Source organism: Nicotiana sylvestris, chromosome 6 (assembly GCF_000393655.2).
Source record: "Nicotiana sylvestris chromosome 6, ASM39365v2, whole genome shotgun sequence".
NCBI lineage: Eukaryota > Viridiplantae > Streptophyta > Magnoliopsida > Solanales > Solanaceae > Nicotiana > Nicotiana sylvestris.
Window position 1 is genome coordinate 106,339,276 of NC_091062.1, and position 25,257 is coordinate 106,364,532.

General features: G+C 38.2%; 2 protein-coding genes across 2 annotated transcripts; both read left to right on the forward strand.

Annotated features, from left to right (window-relative positions):
* The first annotated feature begins 414 nt into the window (after window positions 1-414).
* On the forward strand, window positions 415-2,953 carry LOC104246595 (probable aquaporin TIP1-1). The gene is made up of 2 exons (XM_009802436.2): window positions 415-972; window positions 2,400-2,953. The coding sequence occupies exons 1-2, from the start codon at window positions 589-591 to the stop codon at window positions 2,769-2,771; spliced, it is 756 nt and encodes a 251-aa protein (XP_009800738.1). The 5' UTR covers window positions 415-588; the 3' UTR covers window positions 2,772-2,953.
* A 91-nt stretch (window positions 2,954-3,044) lies between these two features.
* On the forward strand, window positions 3,045-9,355 carry LOC104246596 (uncharacterized). Its single transcript, XM_009802437.2, has 2 exons — window positions 3,045-4,131; window positions 9,274-9,355. The coding sequence occupies exons 1-2, from the start codon at window positions 3,313-3,315 to the stop codon at window positions 9,331-9,333; spliced, it is 879 nt and encodes a 292-aa protein (XP_009800739.1). The 5' UTR covers window positions 3,045-3,312; the 3' UTR covers window positions 9,334-9,355.
* Window positions 9,356-25,257: the final 15,902 nt, after the last annotated feature.

Sequence of the window (25,257 nt, forward strand, 5' to 3'; positions counted from 1 at the left end):
CCAGAGCATTTGTGTGGTTATAAAAGCTTCTCATTAAGGGTAAAGTTGTAACTTTAAGCTAAATTGTTACCAAATTTAGAAAAGGTTCATTCTTTTTGGAACGACCAAGAAAATAGGTTTACGTAAACTGAAACCGATGACAGAATTAAAATAAGAAAAAAAGATTAAGAACCCTACTTCCAGATCATTCCATGGTGCATGATTGCTCCCGACCGAAAGCAATAACAAGGGGGACACTCCCACTCTTTTATGTCATTATCAAACAGAACCCTATGACGTGGCTCCTTGTCGTCTTGTCCACGTGTCATCACCACAGCAAATTGGAGGTGAATTCTTAGCTGTCAATGCAGGCCTCTCGACCTCTACAGGACCACTCGCCCACAATTTTTCATTTGAATCTTATAATATGGTCCAAATAGTAACCGGCTACCTGCTATGGCCGGTTCCTAACACCCCATGCAATTTACCAATTTCTCAATATAAATCCATGCAAACTTTCCCTATTTTCATCACTCCCCTTTCCTATAGTGACTCTGTAACACTAGAAAATTTTCATTTTCTCTATTTTCAGATCCTGTTTTTCCGACCATGCCGATCCACCAAATTGCTGTTGGAAGCCATGAGGAACTCCGCCAATCAGGGACGCTCAAGGCGGCCTTGGCGGAGTTCATCTGTACCCTGATCTTCGTTTTCGCAGGTCAGGGTTCTGGCATGGCTTTCAACAAGCTATCAGCTGACGGTACCGCTACTCCCGCCGGCCTCATCTCTGCCTCTATAGCGCATGCCTTCGGGCTGTTTGTGGCCGTCTCCGTCGGTGCTAACATCTCCGGCGGCCATGTTAATCCCGCCGTTACCTTCGGTGCTTTCGTTGGTGGAAACATCACTTTGTTCCGTGGCATTCTCTACATTGTCGCACAGTTGCTTGGATCCACTGTTGCTTGCTTCCTCCTTGAATTTGCCACTGGTGGCATGGTAAGCATGTGCACATACTTAATTTGTAGACTAATTAGCTGCATAATTAGCCTGTATAATTTTATTATGCTATAGCCTTTATGACTTGATGTTAACTGTTCTTAACTTCCCTATCCTAGCGCTTTTGTAGGCATCTTAATCTTTGACTTTTTTACATTTAGCTTTTTTCCTATAAAAAAAAAGGAGAAATGGAGAAAGAAAAAGAAATAATATAAGTGAACTCTTAGTCTTATACCTAACTTTTTTTTTTTAGCTATAAAGGCAGAGTATAGTCATTTACCTTTTGAAGGTTGATCTGAGATGCATAAATAATTATTATTCAATTTCTTCTCTTGAGTGGATAATGAATGTATGGTTGCCGTATGAGAGAGAAATCACGAGCTTTTGCAACTCTCCTGAAAGTGACGTACAGTTTTTCCCTTCTGATAAGCAGTAAAGGGAAAATAGTACAGACTTTTTTGTTTTCAGCCATGTGGGGAAATGTTATGCCCTTTTTGAAAATTATCCTGAATTACTATATGGAGTACTTCTTTTTTACCATGAAATATATGAGGATATGGAAATTTTGCCTACTTTCTAAACCAAAAACTGCAAAATATATACTAGCTAGGTATGTGGTCTGCTGACTCTATACTAGACAGTTCTAGGAGATTTTTTTCTTCTTTTTGATTGCTAGGAAATTTCTATTACCACAAGGTTCATTAGCAATTAAATATCAAAGCAAATGTCAATCCTAGTTAATTTGACTCATGAAATCAAAGACGGCGAGTGAAAGTAGATATGCTCTAAGGTCATTTTCGTTTAGTACATTAAACAATTCTTATACCTTAAAAATTATCGTTTATTATTATAGATAAAAGTTGAACTATTGGCTGGTATTGTTTGCTGTGTGACATCTCTGATTAGAGTGTAAAAAAAATGCTTATTTAGGACAATTATAGTGCCATCAAGGGTTTTCACATATTTTATAGAGCATAAATTTGGAACTCACGGATTAGCTAGAAATCTTTTTATATCTCGTTTGAAAGCGACTTAGTTTGTCCTCTCATTATGTAAGATAGTGATATGATGGTAACTATATCTAAAGCTATATAATACACGTTTATTCAACATTTATGAGGGCCAATTTAGTACCTAACAATATTCATTCGTTAGGTGGCATTATCACTTTCCTCTGCTTATAGTGAAAGAAAGAATATTCCAATCATATTCCTTTATATACACGGTCAGAGTAAAAAAATAAACTTACATTCATATTATAACAAATTCTTTTCTCATAATATCAGATCATGTTTATAGACTATTACTTGTTCTTATGGGTAACTTAATCTGATGTGTAAATATTTGTAGATTATGAGTGTACAAATTTTTAATTTTCATACTAAGAGTGATATTAACAATTTTCATGGTTAAAAAAAATAATGCAGAGCACAGGAGCATTTGCTTTGTCAGCTGGTGTATCAGTATGGAATGCATTTGTCTTTGAAATAGTGATGACTTTTGGACTTGTTTACACTGTGTATGCCACTGCTGTTGACCCAAAGAAGGGAGACTTGGGTGTAATTGCACCAATTGCCATTGGTTTTATTGTTGGTGCCAACATTTTAGCTGGTGGGGCCTTTACTGGAGCTTCAATGAACCCTGCTGTCTCATTTGGGCCAGCTTTGGTTAGCTGGACCTGGACCCACCAATGGGTCTACTGGGCTGGACCCCTTGTTGGTGGTGGGATTGCTGGTGTTGTCTATGAACTCATCTTCATCAACCACTCCCATGAGCCACTCCCCAGTGGAGATTTTTAAGATATTCATGAAATTTCAACCTCTATCTGTTGCTTTCATTTTCTCTTTGGAGTTTTCCGTGTTTTGTCTATGTTTATTGGACGCTGTTGAATTGTACTGTGTATTCAGACGGCTTTTATGTTTCCTATATTAGCCTTCTTTAATTTCCTGGTGGTAAATAAGGTATTTTAGATTTTCAAAAATATTGCATTCATTTTATTCCCTTAATTATATACGTACGCGCATATTATTTATTCACAAGGGAATCCTTTTTCCCTTTTTTGTTTTTGGGTTAAGTGCACTATAGTCATAAATGAGTATGAATGTTGTTATATTCTTTATTGATCATGGACTAAAGTCTTAGATTCGCTTTTAATCTTCTTAACGTTTTAATATATTGAACTTTTTGAATTATCACATTCATGGTCACAATTAATAAAGGTCAGCCTCTACACCATGGCTTTTATTTGAGAATTTGTTTTCCTACTCAAAAAGCGAAGACACAGTTTGTCATTTTTTACACCTGCTACAACCCGTTAGTTAGGAGTGAGTTATTAAAAAAATGGCAATGATGATCAGTATAAAGTGGTTTTATAAGATCCATTTGTTAGCAAATATACCACGATCTGGCAACGGAGGACCCAACGGCGGACCCAATCTTCGTAACAATCGACTCCCAAACTCACCAAATGCCATCATCTTCTGCACCACGAGAGAAGAGCACTTCTCCGCCTCTCAGCAACATCAAAAAGGGAATCAGCAAGGCCCTAGAAATTCTCAAAAAGAAAAGCACATCAGAGGAGGAGGGAGCAATCTACGACCCACTACAAACAGACTCGCTCCTACTGGACTCAGTCAGGGCGATCGAGTTCAGTCTCAACACCAGCAAGGTTCTAGTGGTCCTGTGATCCTGTGCCCCAGATCGATGGTCAAGTGCGATCTGAGCCTAGTGTCCCTTCAGACACATGGGCCCATCAATCCGCTACTGAATCTGACTCAAGTCCTCAGCCTCAAGAGGAAAACCCCACCATCTCCGACGAGGGTTCAGCAAGGAACGGGGAACCCTCAGGAAGGCCTCCACCAACCGTCCCCATCACCCTTAATGAACTACATCATATGGAATGTTATGGGTGGCAACAATGCTGAGTTCAAGCGGCATTATATGGAAATGGTAAAGATGCACAAGCCAGCCATGCTCGTTCTTCTTGAAAAAAAAAAAATGGCAGACCACAAGAAGCTGACAGAAGAGCTTCAGTTCGACATGATTATCCAATCACCGGTAATCGGCCTTTCTGGGGGGATTGTGATTATGTGGAAGGAGGACATTGTGAGTGTCGAGGAGGTAGCCACCACACCTCAAGGTATCCATGCAATGGTGAAGGTATTACCTATGTTTGCAACAAATTATTTGTGATACAAAATAAATTGCAACCGCAACATAAATATGAAGAAACATAGTTTTATTGATAAAATGAGACGGGTACAATTATGTTTCTCCTTGATTCTTCTCTCCTGATTATCTCCGTGATTCGAGGGATAGAACAACGTGTTTCTCGAACGTAGGATGATGCAAACCTTCATGGGATGTATTTGATCTCCATGAAATTATGTCTATCCGGCCGCATCTTGATCTCTTTGTGAATATCCCATGCGTTTATGGGATTTTTGAGATGATTTCCATTTTTGAGATATTTTTTAAAGGATTATATAACCCTTTTTATAAGAGTGACCTAGGGTTTTGGTAGAGTAGCCTCCAAGCAATACTGACAGAATCCTAGAATTTCAAGAGGTCTTGTAGCATCTTGAATTTAGGATTTAACTCGATCCATTAAGATTTCGATGTCTACAAATGCCCCCTACTTCAAGGTTTGTCGGGGTGTAGTCTTGGCGAAACTTGAAGACGAGATTTGAAGTACCCGATCATCACAATAGAAATTTGAAGCTTGTAGTTTCGATTTGCAGGAGGAAGAGATGAAGGGCAGAACTGGTCCCACTGGGCATGCCGGAATTTGTAGACAATAAATTGCATCGAGAAAATAAAATCAAGACCGAAAAAATATCGCAACAATCGTAATATTTTATTTCGAATATTTGAGTGTACAATCTCTATGAATCCTCTGATTCTTCTTTTCAATTGTAAATAAATTCAAGGGCCTTTGAGCTTGATCTTGAATCTATGTTTGTTGCCACGAACGATGATCTTGAATTCAGCTAGTACGAACTTCGATTTGAACTCGCACTCCTTGAACCTTGATTTGTTTTTCGTTCTTGAGCTTGAAGTTGATTTGTTCTTCGTTCTTGAGCTTGAACTTGAACTTGATTGCTTGAAGCTTGAAACTTGTAGAGAAATTTGCGGTATTTGATCCACGAGCTCTCTCTTGCTTCTTGTTATAACGTCTAGTGTCTTTTCTGAGTTATGAAGACCCCTATTTATAGTTGTGGAAGGGAGAAGTTGTGATAAGAACAAACTCTTTCCGACCAATCAAATTGAAGTGTGACATGGCCGCATTTGATTGGCCAGAATATGTCACTTGCATACGTGGCACGATTTCATTGGCCTTTTAGTGTGACTTGGCATGCCTTGTCATTTTGACACATGGCATGATCCTATTGGCTCTTCCGTTTGACTTGGCGTGCCACGCCATTTGACACGTGGCGTTGGGCCTCTAGGAAGATGACATCTTGGGCCTGATGAGATGGGCTCATCATTTGTAGCCCAATTAAATGGACTAGCCCAATGGATTAAGACTTACTTATTTAATCCATATACATTGGACTTGTAATTAATCCAATCATATTAGCCCAATAAATTTATTTGAACTAATATATCTTGAATTTTAAAATATAATCCCGATTATTTTATGGATTTAATTTTAATAAAATTTATATGCCTACAACATAATCATACTCCCTGGCTCTTCTCTGTAATTTACACAAGTAATCTTTTAGCTGATAGGAAAATCCTGTGGGATAACCTTATTTCAATCTCCAAAACTCTCACAAATAACTGGTTTGTGGGAGGAGACTTCAATGTCGTCTTAAAGTCTAGGGATAAATTTGAGGGCAATCCCATAAGCCCTAGTCGCAGTAACCTATTTTGGAACTGTATAAATGAATGCAACTTGCTAGATCTAGGTTACAAAGGGAGTAAATACACTTGATCAAATGAGAGATACAGTAATAGGGCATCTCTGATCCTTGAAAGAATTGATAGGTGCTTTGCCAATGAAAATTGGATCAAACAGTACCGTGAGGCTACTGTATTGCACATTCCTAGGACCCACTCCGATCACTTCCCCATCTAAGTTATCCTGGTAAGGACACCATCCAACAATCTAACTAAACCCTTTAGATTTGAATCAATGTGGGCTAGCCACCCATCTTTCCCTACATCATCAATGAGGCTTTCACTGAATATTCTACTCTCCTCTAATCCACTGACTCTTTTAAAAGAATTGTTACTAAGTGGAACAGAGATACCTTTGGTAACATCTTCCACTAGAAGAGAAGAATTTTAGCTAGAATTGCAGGAATCCAAAGATTTCCTAGTTACCAATTCAGTAGATATTTGCTAAACCTAGAAACCAATCTGGTTAGTGAGCTTAACTTAATCCTAAAAAATGAAGAGGATTTCTGGAAGCTCAAATCTAGGATTAACTGGCTCAATGAGGGTGATTCTAGCACTAGATTCTTCCACAACTCCACCCTTAATAGAAGAAGAAGGAACAAAATCCTCTCTCTAAAAGAAGAGAATGGAAACTGGCTCCATGACCAACATGATATCCAAACAGCCATAATGGGATTCTTCACAAATCTCTATACCTCCCCCTACTCCAAAGCCCCAATGGCCACCACCAGTCATCTCTCTATGTCCCACACTCTTTCTGACTCCCAAAGGGATATACTGGACATGCCTCTTGAGTTGGGAGAAATAAAAAGGGCAATCTTCTCCCATAAACCCTTCAAATCTCCTGGCCCTGATGGACTCCACCCTTTCTTCTATCAGAAATACTAGAGCATAATGGGTAACTCTATCACAGAATTCTGTAAGAAATGCTTCTCTTCCAACTCCATGGATGAAACCATGAACCAAACCCTACTATGCCTCATCCCAAAATGCCCCCAAGCATCAATGCTAAAAAACTTCAGGCCAATTGAATTGTGTAACACAATATACAAGTCAATCACCAAGATTATTGTCAACAGAATAAAACCACTACTGCCCCATATCATTGGGCCTAGCCAAGCCAGTTTCCTCTCCAACAGAAGAGCCTGTGATAATGCCTTCATCGTGCAAGAATACATCACTCACTTTAGGAAAATGAAAGGGAAACATGGCAATATGATCCTCAAAATTGATCTTGAAAAAGCTTTTCACAGGCTGGAGTGGTCTTTTATCAGGGACACTCTTCATGCCTTCAATTTCCCTCATGGCTTATCCAAACTCATTATGTCATGCATTAGCTCTTCCACCATCTCTATTCTTGTTAATGTTAGGAAAACTGAATCTTTCAAGCCTTCAAGAGGCATAAGGCAAGGAGATCCAATATCTCCCTACCTTTTCATAATGTGTATGGAAAGACTATCCAGGTCTATTGATAAGGCTGTCCTGGACAATCTTTGGCAACCCATAAGTATCAGTAGAGCTGGCCCAAGGATATCTCACCTATTCTTTGCAGATGACCTCACCTTGTTTGCCAAAGCAAACTCCAGAAACTGCAATACCATCCTCTCTATTCTGCAAACCTTTAATGAGAAGTCAGGCCAAAAAATCAACCTTGCCAAGTCTAGAGTGCTCTTCTCCTCCAATACATCCCAGGATTCTCTAGAGAGCCTTACTAACTCTCTGTCCATTCAAGCCACCACATCCTTCGGCAAATACCTTGGTTTCCCTATCTTCCATAACAATCCACCAGTGCCGACTTTCAATTCATAATTGATAACATGCAATCCAAGCTGGCTGGTTGGAAACCAGTTGCCTAAGCATGGCTGGCAAAACTATCCTAGCGAACTCCTCCTTAAATAGAATCCCAAGCCACGTCATGCAATATATCAATCTGCCCACAAAAGTCACCAAACAAGTTGATAAAATCCAAAGAAACTTTATATGGGGCACCTAATCAATTCGGATAAGGTCACAAAAAGAAGGCTGATGGAAGATTAGGGCTCCAAAAAGTTGACCTAAAAAACAAAGCAGCCCTCACAAATCTTGCCTGGAGGACTTACCAAAATACAAATAGCTTATGGGCAAAAATCCTCATTCATGGGCACTGCAACCTGAGACAAACACATAGGACAACTAGAACTTCTAGATATCCTAGCTACCCCAAATCCCCTACATGGCAGTGCATACTTAAGGGATGAAACAGTTGCAACAAAGCAAGCAGATGGGTAGTTCACAAAGGAAATAGTGTCAGCTTTATGAATGATGCTTGGATACCCAATCAACCGGCAATTAGGAAATTGATTGAGGGCCCACTTACCCAGAATAACCTAAATGCCAAGGTGAGCTCAGTCTACTATTCAGGGGCTTGGGACTTATCCACATTATACATGGATCTCCCCCAAGCATCCTCAACTTGTTAAACTCTGTTTTCATTCCACCAAATTCTACAAACGAGGACACCCTCATATAGGGATTAACTAACAGTGGCTACTACTCAAACAGTTCTGCTTACTCTTTTCTAAGCAAGGCAAATAGCAGTTTTGAAATCGATGAGGAAGGATCCTTCAAATGGGTTTGAAAACTCCAAGCACCTAACAAAATAAAACACTTCATCTGGCTCCTTACCCACAAAACACTTCCCACAAAGAGCTACCTCCACAGAATATGGGTCAACTGTGATCCCTGGTGCTCTTACTGCAATAATGGTCAAGAAACAATCGGCCATATCTTCTTTGAATGTACCAATGCAGTACGCTTTTGGAATGACCTTCTCTCCAAAGCCTCTAGTGAAAATAGACAGCAGAACCCAATCTTCTCAGCCCAACAATGTCCATCAACCTGGAGTTCAATTAGGAAAAATCCTTTAAATAGCTTCATTCTCTGGGAAAACATCATCCTCTTCTGTTTCTGGCATATCTTGTTAACCAGAAACAACAACCTCTTTAATGACAAAAAGGAGCTTATCAACTCTTCCAACACCATCTCCAAAGACACATAATACCTCATGTTGACTAAAAATGGTTCCATCAAAATAACACACCAAATCACAATCAAATGGGAGCCACCAAAAAGAGGATCCTACAAACTGAATACAGATGAAACAGCTAAAGAGAACCCAGGAATATGAGGAGTAGGAGGAGTTTTCAGAAATTATAATGGAGATTGGATAATGGGATTTATGGAGAATATCCCCCATACAACCGACAATATGGCAGAACTGAAGGCCCTCCTAAAAGGGCTTCAACTTACGAAACAAAATATCATGGTTTCTCTCAAAATTAATACTGACTCAGCTGAAATTATCCAAACGCTAATGATAGGTAACCTCACTTACGATCCTATCATTTGTGAATGCAGGTCCTTAATATGCAATATGGACAGGGTCGTGGTGAAGCACACTTATCAGGAGCAGAATAGGGTGGCAGATGCTTTGGCCAAGGAAGCAGCAAAGGCAGTCTTTTTGAACAGATCTATCATACTAGTAGTTCCTCCGATGTTTGCCAATGATGTATTTTGGGCAGACATCCTAGGAACTGATTTGGTTAGGTTTTTTTGTGGGTTGTAATATGGAAACGATTTTCCAAAACATTGATGAAGTAGGGGTACTACAGTACCCAAACAATGACTTATCTGTATAACGCCTTTTGCTAGCTATATAAACTTAAAGGCTATATAGTTTAGGCCACCATGTTTATTTGATCATTGAATGCTCTTGTCAGGGAAAGTAACGTTGACCAACCCAATTGTGGTTCTTTTGGACTCAAAATATATAAATAGATGGGAAAAAAGTTACATTTTTATATATAGCGCCACAATACCTGGCGCTATACATTAACAGTAATGACATCGTTAATGTATAGCGCCAGGTATTGTGGCGCTATACTGTAAAATCTGACATGCCCAGGTATAGCGCCACAATACCTGGCGCTATACATACATCATTAATGTATAGCGCCAGGTATTGTGGCACTATACCCTTTTTCCTGCCCCACCAACAATTCCTGACTTCAATAATTCAAAAGCATATAGTGCCAACTTTTTGGGCGCTATATATATATATATATAAAAATTTCCCGGCTAGCCATTTCCTATACAAAGAGGTTAGGATTGTATAGAAATTCATTCAAAATTTTTTTAACTCTTGTTGAAACGTTTATTGTTGTTAAATTCTCCAACATTTTTTCATTATGTCTGAAGAGCGTAGAATAAGAGTTTCATTATATTGGGAGGGTGAGGTTGTGATGGAGAATAACTCCGTGGGCTACAGTTTACCTGCTCAGTGTCATGTTAAATTGCCACTTACATTAGAGTACGATAAATTGATATCGTTGTTATGCAAAAAAATGAGTGTGAGGAAATGTTCAGTGATACTTAAAGTAACTGGAAGATATCCGTATTCCGTCACTCCGCAAGGGGTTGCTTTTTACTCGGAGTTTAACATCGACGATGATGAAACTTTGAGTGATTTTCTGAGGACTCCGGACGAATGCCGAGAATTTCTTGTAATCACAATGTTGGAGATGTACGTGAAGGTTGAAGCCGTTCCAAAAAACGAGGTTGTGCGTAGTAGAGATAACCCCCAGTCATCGGGTGGTTATTCTGGAGCAATTTTTGCCGGACAGGTTCTGGATGAAAGAGTTTTCCTTGATTTAAAATTATCACCGCCGGCAAATGAGCAGCGAGAAAATAATTTATACCTTCTTTCCATAATTCCCAAGACGAGTGGTAAACTTCAATTTTCATTTGTGTTAATTATGTATATTTTTGACGTATTGAATTTGTATTAACGCTCATATATTTAATAGGGGGTACCGGCCGGATATGACTTTTACAAGTGGCCCATCTGGTAGTCATCACCTAATTGAAAACGTCCATCATGGAATTTCATCACATTACGACTTGTAAGTGAAGTGATATAGCCATATGGAAAGCATTTATTAATTCAGTAGCTTATATTTTTGTTGGTTGTGCAGTGAAAACGAGCAAGTTGAACCACCCGTACTCACTCAATTGACCGAAAACGACGTATTACATCGGGATCTGGCAGATGCACAGAGTGAGGAACAGAGCAGTGATTACGATAACAATGCCGATGAATCCGGAGACGAGACACCCTTTTTTCATGAGGATGGTGATGAGCAGGATGAGGAGGAAGGACCTGATTTGAAGAGAGACCCCCCTAGACGAAGAGTGTATGAGTTCGAAGTGCTGTTTCATTCAAGGGAGATTGCTTACATTGATAACTTGCCAACCGTGCCGGATGTGGAAGCTCTCACAAGGGATTTTGATGAAATCCGAACAACAATGTGGGATGATTCTAGACCAACGGTGCTTGCAAAGGGGATGCTTTATCCTGATAAAGCGCGCTTAAGCAGGGCTTGTAAAATGAACAACGTAAAAGAGTGTCGTGAGATGCAGGTATGGGAGTCAAGTCCAATGGTATACAAGGTTATTTGCCGCAGGTGGTTTTGGCCATGTAATTGGATGTTGCGTGCGACCAAGAAGAAGACAGGTATGTGGAAAGTGGGTAAATACATTCCCACCCACACATGCGAAATGGACACATTCAATGGGAATCACTTCAACTTGGATATTGACTTGATTTCTCTTGTACTTATTCCGCACCTTGAAACGTCCATAAGGTATACAATCAAAGAGTGTGTTACATCAGTCCACCAGGAATATGGCCATACCATTACGAAAAGAAAGGCATTTCTCGGGCGCAAACGAGCATTTGAAATTGTGTACGGTAATTGAGATAAGTCATTTGCATCTCTGCCAAAGTGCATGGCCGCACTGCAGCACTTTAACCCCGTGACAGTTGTTGAATGGAAGCTTGAGCAGAGTTCGGGAACGGTGCCGTTACTGTTAATATATAGTGCCAGGTATTGTGACGCTATGTATAAAAATGTAACTCCCCCCCACTTATTTATGTATTTTGAGTCCAAAAGAACCACATTTTGGTTCCGGGCTCCGAAAAGAGACCCTCAAACAGACATACTCTAGTACAATTATTACTACACTTGTAACACATTAATTGGTCTTATCATGTATCCTCAATAATTGTCTATGCCATCATTTAATTAATCATTTGTGATCATGAAACAAAGTTCCACTAACTTATAAATTACGTAAACTATATTTTGTAATTGAAATTTTTTATTTTGTATCTCATTTAACTGACACTAGTTGTATGATGCAACTTCTTGTCTCACAATTTTGTGGATCCAAATTTTATGGATTCAGAAGTATAAGATTAGGATCCACAAATTTGTAAGATAGAAAAGAATCTCACATAACTAATATCAGTTGTGTGAGACACACGATAAAACTTGTCTTTGTAACTGAAGTATATGTTAGTATCATAAAGGTAATTCATTATCCTGAAGTTATGTCATGCAAAGAAGCATTTCTTTAGGAATAATGAATATTTATTGCATTAGGTTTTATCTATGATTTAAAATGAACTGCTATGGGGGCAGAGGAGTCCGAAACTGATATGACATATTTTTGTACTTAAAATATGTTTATACAGTTAAAAAAAGTTATATTTCTACATAAAACGCAGTATAATACTGCATTTTACTTTAACGGAAAACTAGCCGTTAAAGTTAAATGCAGTATAATACTGCGTTTAATTTAATAAATTATTTTTTATAGGAAAATGCAGTATAGTACTACGTTTAAGAAAAATGCAGTATTATACTGCACTTCCCTTTAATAAAATATAACTCCTCCTTCTTCTTCCCCACGACAAAGACCTTCCATTTTTAAAAAAACAAACCTCCTCCACCACTGCTGGTCCCCCCCCGCGATTAAAAATTTTTTTGGGCCCTACCCGTCACAAAAAAGTGAAGAGCGTAGGTCCCGCATACAACCCAAGCATTGGATTCCTTCTTTCGGGGTCAAAATTACGAATTTCCGATATTTCAAAAAACTTAAATTCAGGTATTTCGATTTAGTTTATGTCAAAACTCGTAGAGCATATGCATATTTGTTTTCTTGAATGTGTTTCCACGTTGATTTATGCTATGTTTGCGATTAAATTTGTATGTTATTTTTACCCGGATTGAATTATTAGCCTTGGGACAAAAAATAGTAAAAGCTTGATAAATAATTTTTATTGTTAATGAAATTGTTCACAAATACCTTTTACTATTTTATATGTAATTTCGTGAATGTTATGTTCATATGTTTGTTGTTTTTATTTAGTTTAGATTATTTATTTGCTTAAAGAATAATGGCCTTTTAGCGTAGTAAAATATAGAGCTTTTTAGTGTAGTAAAATATAGAACCTTATAGCATAGTAAAATATAGAGCCTTTTAGCGTAGTAAAATATAGAGCCTTTTAGCGTAGTAGAAATAGAGCCTTTTAGCGTAGAATCTCTTTAGTTTAAGTATGTACTAACTACAAACTCTATCCAATTAAACTTTACAAAATTAATTATTTAATTTATAAAATAAACTTACAAAACTAACAAATTAATATATGTTGTCAAATTAACTCAATTATCGAGCCTGGAACCCATAGATAATTACTCAGTCCAATTAAATAATTAATTATTTAATTTATTAAACTAACAAAATTTTAAACTTATTGAAATTGACACACATAATAATTAAGGATAGCTTGGTGCTACTGGGCCTCAAATATCGAGCCTGGAACCCATAGATAATTACTCTGTCCAATTAAATAATTAATTATTTAATTTATTAAACTAACAAAATTTTAAACTTATTGAAATTGACACACATAATAATTAAGGATAGCTTGGTGCTACTGGGCCTCAAATATCGAGCCTGGAACCCATAGATAATTACTCTGTCCAATTATAAAAATTAATAATTAAATTTATTAAACTAACAAAATTTTAAACTTATTGAAATTGACACACATAATAATTAAGGATAGCTTGGTGCTACTGAGCTTCAAATATCGAGCCTGGAACCCATAGATAATTACTCAGTCCAATTAAATAATTAATAATTTAATTTATTAAACTAACAAAACTTTAAACTTATTGAAATTGACACACATAATAATTAAGGGTAGCTTGGTGCTACTGGCCTCAAATATTGAGCCTGGAACCTATAGATAATTACTCTGTCCATGTATAAAATTAAATATTTAATTTATTAAAATACAAACACACAATTAATATTGTTTAAATTATAGTAGACGATATGGACTTGCCGCCTGTGCATCCTGGACCAGCCGCAGATCAGATATTAGTATTACAGGGCGACCATAGGTCCGCCTATGTATGGGAGGGACATCTATTGGATCAGATTCTTCGCGCCAGGAGACCGGACGACTTGTGGGACTTTTTGAGGGAGAGAGTTTTCCATCCCCGAGTAGCCCTTCGCCTGCGTAATACGGGCTTCCTTAGGATTTTTGAGATTGGGCGGATGCAGCTCGACTGGTCTCTGATCACGGCGTTGATAGAGCGGTGGCGAACGGAGACGCACACTTTTCACCTACCCACTGGAGAGGCCACCATCACGATTCAGGATGTTCAAGTTCTGTATGGGCTGCGTGTAGATGGACTGGCCGTTGCACTGCCCTAGTATATGAGAGCTATGACGTGTCCCCAATATTTGGATTTGATGGGGCAGTATACTGGTTTCAGACCACAGGGTGAGGCTGCACTTAGAGGGGGCAGTCGCATTTCTGTGACAGCTATCAGAGAGCATATGGAGGTATTGCACCCTGACATTACCGGCGAGACAGAGGATATTCATATTGACCGGTACACGAGGTTGGCGTTGTTCCTTCTTTTTGGGAGTGTCTTGTTCCCGAACACTTCGAGAAATCTAGTGAGTCTGCGCTTTCTACATCATCTGCAGCAGCTAGATGAGTTACCCTAGTACAGTTGGGGTGCTGCTGTTCTAGCATACCTATACAAGAGTATGTGCCGGGCGAGCATGGGCACCCAGGTGGACATATGTGGTTTTCTGCAGCTTCTACAGGTGACAACATTTTCGAATACTCTATTTATTACTCCGAATTCTATATAGTCAAAATGACTCTTAAATTTAACGTCAACCTTTTATCTTAGGTTTGGGCCTGGCAGCGGATCCTGCCGTTGTAGCCACCTCTACCACCACTATAGCCGGGTGTAGCACCTTCATTTCTCCCTCTAACTACGAGGTGGGTTCTCCGTCGTGGGAACTACCGAGGGACTGATGCTCATCATAATCTCTCCCTTGTTAGGGATATGTTAGATATGCTGGTGGCCGGACAGGTAAATATGTACCTAAACTTACTTGTTATAAATTCACTTGTGTTGTGCATACTCACTTTTATGTTATTATTTCATAGTTCATCTGGACGCCATACAGCGACGAGTTGCTAGCTCATCTGCCCGATTATTGCTCAGTCGACCGACTGCTTTAGAGCACTTCCGCCCCGATGATGTGCTTCGATGTGGTGGAGCATCATGCCACAAAGCGTGTAATTCGCCAGTTTCACCATCCCCAGACTATACCGGGGGATCCTGCATGGGTGCCTACACATTATCAGCGTGATGACCGTACCAAGGTGAACGATGAATTTGTAGGATGGCTAGAGGCGCAAGTCCATATTTGGGACCAGCGAGAGGAGTTGATTCCACCACCACCTTCATAGATCCACGAGGCGAATATTGAGTTGTATACGTCATGGTACTTCCATCACACCCGACTGATGATCGGGAACTCCATTCATGTACTTGACGATCGATATAGACCATATGCCGGGAGGCACGAGGCACTGGTATGTTTTGTGGGATAGGTCTTATAATTGTGATATAGCATTATTTAATTAATATTTTAAATGTTACGCAGGCTATTGGGCATCACATGTTCTACCAGTTGGGACAGGAGATGCAGCAGCATGGCGACAATGCTGTAGTCGTTGAGTATGGCCGGCGGATGGAAGAGCTATCTCTCTGGACCCTTCATCGAGCTAGAGATGGCGCGAGGTTGGATCACGAGGCTGAGTATGCGGCGCCAGAGGAGTAATATTGGGGTAGGCCTGACCCACAAGGTAGGGGTAGGGCACGAGCCAGGGCTACCCCACGAGGCAAGGCTGTCCTACAAAGCAGGGGTGCCCCACATGGTTACTGGGGACGGCGAGGAGGTGGTCCCCAGCAGGGGGGCGTTAAGGCACCTGTCGACCCACCTGTTGAGGCACATGATGAGGATCTTGGAGATGATCAGCCAGGTTATTTCCCTCAGCTAGATGAGCCTTCCAGCAGCATACCGTCGTACAGCCTTCAGCTGTCTCTGCCAGCATCACAGGTCACCCTGTCAGATACATTGTTGATCACGGGTAAATTCGACGGAGATGTAGACCAATTCTTTTCAGGCCCATCTACCGCAACTGAGTATCGGCCGACCCGAGACGTGGATGGCGGGCGCAGGTTGAGTTATGCCTCATCCCCGGCGGTTTATGTGGATCTACCACAGGCGCAGGTATGTTTGTATTACTGTAAAATTTCAATTTGTTTTCTTTTCCTTAATGATTTTCCATATATTAATTTTTAATTTTCTTATTAAGGCTTCATCCCAACCCATCACGGAGGCCATTGTATGCGATGATGAGGACACCACGGATGCTTATACTCAGGAGGTCGACGAGACCATGGTGAGAAAATGTTTTTGACTTAACACGTACAATACTAATATACATTTTCACATGCTAAGCTTAGTAATTATTTTGTAGGTTGCTGACGGCCCGACGGTCCCTTCTACCAATCCTGCCAGCTGTACTGTCGATGCTGCTGCGCATCCTCACATAAAGAGGCGACTTGATGATGATGATCCTGATAGTGTACCCGAGCAACAGGGGATGCGACTCAGGCCAGCGGTAGCACTAAAGCACACAGGCTGCGGGACTCATTAATTTACTTTTGTTTGTATTTTGTGTAAATACTACATTATGTAAATAATGGCAACAATTCTATTTTAACAATAATTTTATTTTAACTGCGTTTGAACAACAATTTTATTTTAACAGTACAACACTCATAGCAAACCTAATACAACACAAACAGTACAACTAATGAAAACACTTGACAAGGGAAACATAAAGATACACTACTACACTCAACACGTACATGCCATTGTTTAGTCACGACCGCCTAGTATTCTTTGCTCCAACAACTTGAGCTGGTCTTCCAGCTTTGTTTTCTTCTTCCACCTCCTTGAGTTTCGCCTTCAACTCCGCAATTTCTTGCTTGGATTGGCACTCTCTTTCCCAATGCTTCGTACACAAATTATGAAGATGATACAACTTGTCTTTGTAGTATTCCTACTCACATGGTTAATCAATCCATACCCCAAAATTGCATGTAGGTACGTCGGGTTGCCTATAAAACTTGTTCATATACGCCCAGTAGCGGCGTCCAGCTTCTTCCCAACAATCGTACATCATGCATTTTTTTCCGCACTCGCACCTTGGGACATAAAGGGGTTGTTGAGACATTTGTGTAAGAGAAACTTTGTTTCTATGGAAATATTTGCTATTGGTTATTGTTAAGCACAGAAAATAACTAGAATGCGCCGGTTATTTATAGGCAAGATTTCACATAAAACGTAGTATTATACCACGCTTTACATACACACAAAACGTAGTATTATACCACGCTTTACATATTAAATTTTTCTAAAACGAAATAACTTTTTCACATGGTTTTCAGCTTTTTCAGAACGACAAGACAATTCACAAAACGTAGTATTATACCACGCTTTACATATTAAATTTTTCTGGAACGAAACAACTTTTTCACATGCTTTTAAGCTTTTTCCAGAACGACAAGACAACTCACAAAACGTAGTATTATACCACGCTTTATATATTAAATTTTTTTGGAACAAAACAGCTTTTTCACATGGTTTTCAGCTTCTTTCAGAACGGCAAGACAACACACAAAACGTAGTATTATACCACACTTTGCATATTAAGTTATAAGGGGGATAATAAAGGATGTCTTGATTTTATAGGTTATTTTTTTAATTTTTAGATTGGTCTTCTTTAGTAACACCAATAAGTTGAATATTTGAACAATTCTATGAAGAAAATACTACATTATGTAAATAATGGCAACAATTCTATTTTAACAAATTTTTTATTTTAATAGAATTTGAACAACAATTTTATTTTAACATGACAACACTAACACAAACATAGTAAACCTAAAGATACACATTGTGAGCACGTGATTTTTGCCTTACGAAAACTACTCCAAAATAAATCAAAAAATAAAATAAATTTCTTTTACTGTGTAATTCTTGAATTTGCGTGGTGTTAAATATTTGTGTTATGTCCGTAAATGTTTACTTTGTCATAATAAAATGAAAATTAAAATAAAATACATGTTGCATGCATATAGGATTTAATTATGCATTTGAAAGATAATTTAAATAAAATCACAAAAAATATGCATTCGTTCTATTTTTAAATATGTTACTGTATGATTAATGTTTTGACTATGTGTTAAATAGTTGTTATAAAGTAATTAATATTTTGTGTAAGGTTAAAATTGTTTTATAATTTTATTTAGGATTTTTTAATGATAAATAATAAAATAAAATAAAATAAAATAAGTTGTAAATAAAAATTGGACCTGGATTAAAATCCAGGCCCAAATCAAATTACCCCCCCCACAGCCCAATCCAAATAACCTGTCCGGTCCAATTTACACGAGCCAAAACGACAGCGTTTGGTCGCACTTCATCAAAGACCGTTGGATTAAATCAATCCAACGGCGGAGATCTCACCCCATTACCCGTAACCCTTTACCCGACCCTATGACCCGATCCAGGCTGACCCTGAATTTAGACCAAACAACAACGTTTGGTTAAGTGGATTGATCTCAATCGTGCATCTTAATTGATCCAACGGATGAGATCAATCCACCCCACCCCTATTTAAGGATCAAACCCCTACCCCGGCCCCTAACTTAATACCCCCCTCCTCTCACTGTTCATCATCGTTCCCAAACCAAACCCCTAACCCTAGCCGCCCCTATTCCCCTTCGCTTGAAACCCGGCGGCATCAACGCCGCCGGTCACCACCTTAACACCCCAGAACCCCCTGAACACCCTCTATCCGAATATGTTAGCCTCTTGGCTCGAATCTTCCTGAAGGTTCTCGAATCTTCATTTGAAGATTCGAGCCAAACTCAGATCTAAACCTAACAGCCCCAAATTGACACCATAGCTTCCCCTAACCACCCTAGGTATGAATCTGTTGCTTGTTTGGATCGAATCACTTCCGAGCTTCTCGAATCTTCTTTTGAAGATTCGGACCAAATAAGAACAAACTCAGATCTGTTCTAAATTGACACCAAATGACCCCTAGGTTACCCTCACCCTTGTGTCGTATTTGGTCCCCCTCGAATCTGACCAGAAATGGTTAAGTCCCAAATCGAATCTTCAAAAAACCTAGAAATACCAGACTTTTGGATTCTGCCCAAATTAGATAAAGATTGAGGTTTAATCGACCTTAGTCGAAGTATTTTCAGTGGAAAATACTTCGACTAAGGTCTGTTTGATTTCAAACAAAGTCCGAATCCAAGTTGAGTCCGAGTCGGAATAAAATTGAAGGATTCAAAGGTATTTTTTCTGTTTCTTATGTGTATTCTACATGTATTCTATGTTTGTTTCATTAGTCTGTTTAATTTTTCATGATTTTCTAGTCAATTCTGTTATACTGTCTCATACTCGTCTATTTGATCAGAATTATACTATTGTTTCTGTTGTTTATGAATGTTCATAATATGTGTAATCGACTCGATTAAGTTCGTCGATTAGTTGTTTTGTAAATTCTTATTGCCATTAATGCTGTTTGTAATACCCTGTTTATCTGTTTGGAATTGTTTATTGTCATTGAACTCAGTCAATTAGTTCTTCCCAATTAATTGATTCTCGTTTAATAATTCAGAAAGTTTGTCAATGGTGTGTATATATTGTTTTCTGAACAGGGCATTGTCAGTATATTGACAATGCTCCTGTGTATGTTTGATCTTGATTCAATGTTTAAGTCCAGTCTGAATTGTTATAATGATTTCATTGATATGTTGTTATGATGTTAGTTCTGAATTCAGTGTAATTTTACAAATGTTGATTAGATGTAATTGTGTTAGAAGGTTACATTCTTAGTTAGGATTCAGTCCAAAACTTTAGGATTGGTTATAGCTGCTTAAACAGATTTTAAAATCTGTATTGTTAGATTCTGAATTTAAGGCAGTAATAACAGTAATTACAGTAGGAAATCTGGGACATTTTCTGGGATAAAACAGTAAGGGTAATGTGACATAATAGTGGGCTGAAAGTGGTTTGTTAATGGTTTTAATTTAATAGGATAGTGGGAAACAAAGGGTAATGGGCTGCTGAAAAACAGGATAATAGCACTCAATAGGATTTAAAGTATTCAAAAGTAGTTTTAATGGAAACTTTTTGATTTTAAAAGGAGAAAAGGGTCCAAGAAGCACTAAAAGAGTATAGGACCAGCCCTGTATAAATACAGGGAGCTGGACTGATTTAAGGGACTGACTTGAGTAGATTTTAAAGAGAGAAAAAGAGAGTGTGAAATTGGGGAGGAAAAATCAGAGTTTAAGGTCAGATTGTAAAGAGAAAGGAATAAGTTTTAAGGATTAGATTTTAAAACTGAAGAGGAGGGCTTTCAGACAGAAAGGAAAGAAGAGAAGAAAACAGAAACAGAAAAAAAATCAGAAATAGGAATCCGAAACAGGAAGAAACTGAAAATCTGAAAAAATGTTATCCTTCTAGAATCTGTCCGTTGTTTTTTTTTGTGTGGATATTATTCAGTCTGAATCTGAAATCTTTCCCTCAAGTGTCTGTCACTATTCATCTGGGTTAACGGGTCTTATTCAGACTTGCTGTGTTATTGGTATATTCTGCTGGTTTTGTTACTGCTGCAACTGCTGAAAATTTACTTCTTCTACCTTCATTTTCAGGTACATATCTCTTAAATTCTATGTTGGAAAGAGATTCAACATGACAAATAAATAAAGTTTGAATTGTAATACTATCTTCTATTCATTTAAGTTCTTTAGTTAAAAATTTCAGCTTTGGTTTCATGTTGGTTAACCAGTAGTGAGTTCGACTCGATGGCTACAAGTTAATTGTCTTATTTTGAAATTCATATAAAACTTTGTAATAATGTTATCCATGTCAAAATTTCATTAGTTTAGTTATCTTTGAGTTGTGTAAATAGGAAGCATGACAGAAAGTTGGCTTTTATTTACACTTTATGGTATTGTTAGCTAGGTATAGTATAATATGGAAATATCAAGGAAAAATACGCTATTGGTTTATTTTGTTAGTAAGTTAGTTGTTGTTGAAAGCTAGATGATGTTGGTTGCAATTTGCTATCTTTTGGCACAACCTTGGTTGTGTTATAATCAATAGTTGAAAGACGCGTTAGTATAATCCGCTATGTTCACAATGTCAAATATGATGAGTAATATTGTATGCAATATCTTTTTATTAAGTCAACAGGAAGATTTGTTTTCTTTCCTAATAATAAAGGGCCTAGGAACTTATACAATGTGAAAGATAATGCTTAGTAATAATTCATATAGATTGAGAATCAAATTGGTTTGATTATATATATCTATCCCAACTCAATCATAAGCATAATTAATTAAAATAATTTCGCCTATTAGATTAAAAACGAGTATATGAGAATAAGTTGAGATGTACATGCACAGATTGCAACACTTTAAATCAATGGTAAGTAAAAAATAGAATTTGCACTAAATAAAAATAATGAAAATTCTTGGAAAATATTTCTTCCCTTTATGAATCATTTGTTTTTAAGTTTCATATGCAATTCATTCTTTGGTAGATATATAATGTTGTATTTGCCGAAAATAGTGTTAATCATATTTTTTCTTTTCTTTGAATTTGAATAGTCTGGATAAATATAATTTATACGCGGGAATTATAATCGACGGGCAACATTTAATAAATTGTGAATTCTTTTCAAGAGTTCAAGGGTATCTTAAATGGATATTTCTCATGATATAATAAACAATTTGGGGAAAGTCCATAATATTACTAACAAAGATTTTGCGCAATCGGGGATGCGTTCGCGCACCCTGATTATATTTTTTTTTTTTAAAAAGAAGCAAAAATTCGGATTATGCGTACGCGCAATTTCGAGTGAATATTTAATAAAAAACGAATTTCTTTGGAAAACATTAAATTTATTTCATAAAACCCGAGATGTGCAGTTCATTATTTAAATAAAAAGGGTAATGATGTTCCTGATTTTGTTTTAAATTTCGAACATATATTTTTTATAAAAACTATAACATGGACAATTTTATTGTGTACACGTACGCGTGGCATGATCCCCGATAATTATAAAAAGTATATAATACGAATATACGTACGCGTAATTCGTCCATATAATTGTAAACAATAAGTAAAAAAGCGGTAGTAAAATCATGCAATAAAAACGTATTTAGTAAAATCAAGATAATTAAGCCAATAATAAAAACAGTTAAGCGACCGTGCTAGAACCACGGAATTCGGAAATGCCTAACACCTTCTTCCGGATTAACAGAATTCCTTACTCAGGATTTCTGGTTCGCAGAATAATAAACAGAGTCATATTCTCCTCGATTCAGGGATTAAAATTGGTGACTTGGGACGCCTTAAAATTCCCAGGTGGCGACTCTGAAATAATTAAATAAATCCCGTTTCGACTGTCCTTCAATTGGAGAAAACTCCCCCACGCGCCCCGCGGGCGCGGGAAAAAGGAGGTGCGACAGCTCTGGCGACTCTACTGGGGACAAAAGTGAAACCCAGAACCACTGGTTCAGGGTTTAAGAATTCAAGCTTAAAATAACTGTTATAATTGGCTTTATTTATTATCTGATTTTTACATGATATATGCTCAATATGCTAAATGAAATTTTTACTGCTTTAATATTATTTGAATTATGCATATACAATTGCTACGAAACCTCCCTCTTTCTGAGTCTTCTAAATTTATGGTGCACACGTGCGCGTGGCCCACCTTTCTGTTAAAGTCATACCAAATAAGACGAAGTTGGGACAAGTAACTAGGCCGGGTAGACTTTCGTGCTCCCGGTACGTTGCCCCCGCTTCGGCTCAAACTGTCCGTTTGGGTAAGCCAGGTTTAGAACAATCAACCTCAGGTTTTTCACTTAGAATAACTCAGCCATGTACCGGATCCCTAGTAGGAACGTATATTTGCATCATGTACATTTGGCCTTGGAGACTCAACACAGGGGTTGGGTCTGTCTAGGACAGGTGAACCCGAAATAAAAAGACCATCATGATGCATCCTACTTGCTACTTGTGCATTCATTTGCCTCGAACATGCTTGTTGACCAGCTTAAATGAAATCATGGTGAGAAGAGAGGAATAAAATGGGTTGTTTTAAAAATTTCAAAAAAAAAAGAAAAATAGTTTTAAATCTTGAAATAAAGGTATTTAATAAATAAAAAATTTTTGAAAATGATTTTGTTTTAGTATAAATTTTCAAAATGAATTTTGACTTTATTAAAATTAAATTTCAGATACAAAATGAGCACCACACAAAGCCCCTCATCCACGAGTACAGAAGAATTTCTATTTCAGCTTCAAATGTGGTGGTATGATTTAGGCGAAGATGGTCAAAAATGGGTCGTCAAGCATTTGGGAAATCTCACGGACATTATGAAAGTTAAACCCCGTGATGATCTGATTGCGGCGTTAATAACTTTTTGGGACCCTGTTCACAATGTCTTTCGTTTCTCTGACTTCGAGCTGACTCCTACATTAGAGGAGATAGCTGGATATGCTGGTTTTGACGAAAGTCTAAAAAATCAAAGCCTGATATTCACAAAGGCTCCTTCGGTACTTCGATTCTTCGGTCTTCTGAACATCAGCAGTCAAATCAGGAAAAGCAATGTCATCAATGGATGTTGTTCCTTCAACTTTTTGTATTCAAGGTTCGGAAAGTCAGATGGGTTCGAAATTCATGAGAAAGGCCTTACTAACAAGCAAAACAAAGACACTTGGCAGATTCACCGTCGCTTTGCCTTCATGGTGGCTTTTCTAGGAGTCATGGTCTTCCCAAACAAAGAGCGAACAATTGATATTCGCACCGCGAAAGTTGTGCAAATCCTCACCACCAAAGAAAATCACACCCTTATCCCCATCATTCTATCAGATATTTATCGGGCTTTGACTTTATGTAAATCAGGAGCAAAAGTCTTCGAAGGATGCAAAATTTTGTTGCAAATGTGGGTGATTGAACATCTCCAACAACAGCCCAAGATCATACAGTATGGGCCAAACAATGATAATTGCATTGAGAGTTATGAGGAAAGAACAAAAAATTATCAGGCTCCAGAAGGGATAGAAGCATGGGTATCTCATCTAAAGGCTTTAACGGCAAATCAGATTGAATGGACTTTGGGATGGCTCCCGATGAGGGAAGTAATACACATGTCAACCTCAAATAGTTATCTACTACTATTGGGATTGAGAAGCATTCAGCCGTATGCGCCACTAAGAGTCCTAAGACAACTAGGGAGATATCAAGTAGTTCCTGATGATGAAGATTTGAGTATGCAAGTAATCGAATTACACCCAAAAGCCACTATTCCCGAGGCTCTACTTCAGCAGATGTGGAATGGATGTCGATACTTGAAAAGTGATACTCAAGTCCCAGACACTACAAAGGGTGAGATAAATCCTGGATATGCAAGGTGGTTCGAGAAACGGTCTCGCGTGGATGATATACCAGAACCTGAGCTAAGAAGACCAACAAAAAGACCCCATATTCAAAACTTTAATGATAAGATCCAAGAGCGATTGATCTGGGGAGAAAAGGAAAAAGGGTACAAAGAAACTATCCATGCCCTAAAAGAAAATCTGAGAAGCCTCAGTTTGGAGAAAGATTTGCAAGCACAAGAAGCCGAAGGCGAGAAGAAGAGTCTAGCTTGTGAGAATGAAAATCTTCATGCTCGATTCCAAAAAATGAAAAGAGTTTCTGAAACGCCAAAGAGGAGCTGGAAGGATCAAAAAACCATCGCCAATCTTTTTGAAAGAATGCAAGATTATGATTCTATTCTTGCAGAAAACGAAAGGGCATTGAGCAAAGCAAAAGAAAGGATCCAGCAATTAAACGAAGAAGCCAGATCTAATAAGGAACGCCAAGATAGGCAATCCGAAAAAGACAGGGCACAATTCAATAAAGAAAAAGACCATTGGGTGCGATTAGAAAACCAGCTTCGTGCACAACTAGAAGAGGCAAGAAGATGCAACAGAGAACATCAACAAGCAGACCTCGACAGGGAAAGAGCGCAAGCA

Bases quoted from the DNA above. Each gene is read 5' to 3' on its own strand.
- LOC104246595 (XM_009802436.2), top strand. From the start codon at position 589: ATGCCGATCCACCAAATTGCTGTTGGAAGCCATGAGGAACTCCGCCAA. The intron at 973-2,399 runs GTAAGCATGTGC...AAAATAATGCAG, and splicing joins AATTTGCCACTGGTGGCATG to AGCACAGGAGCATTTGCTTT.
- LOC104246596 (XM_009802437.2), top strand. From the start codon at position 3,313: ATGGCAATGATGATCAGTATAAAGTGGTTTTATAAGATCCATTTGTTA. The intron at 4,132-9,273 runs GTATTACCTATG...TTGTGAATGCAG, and splicing joins GTATCCATGCAATGGTGAAG to GTCCTTAATATGCAATATGG.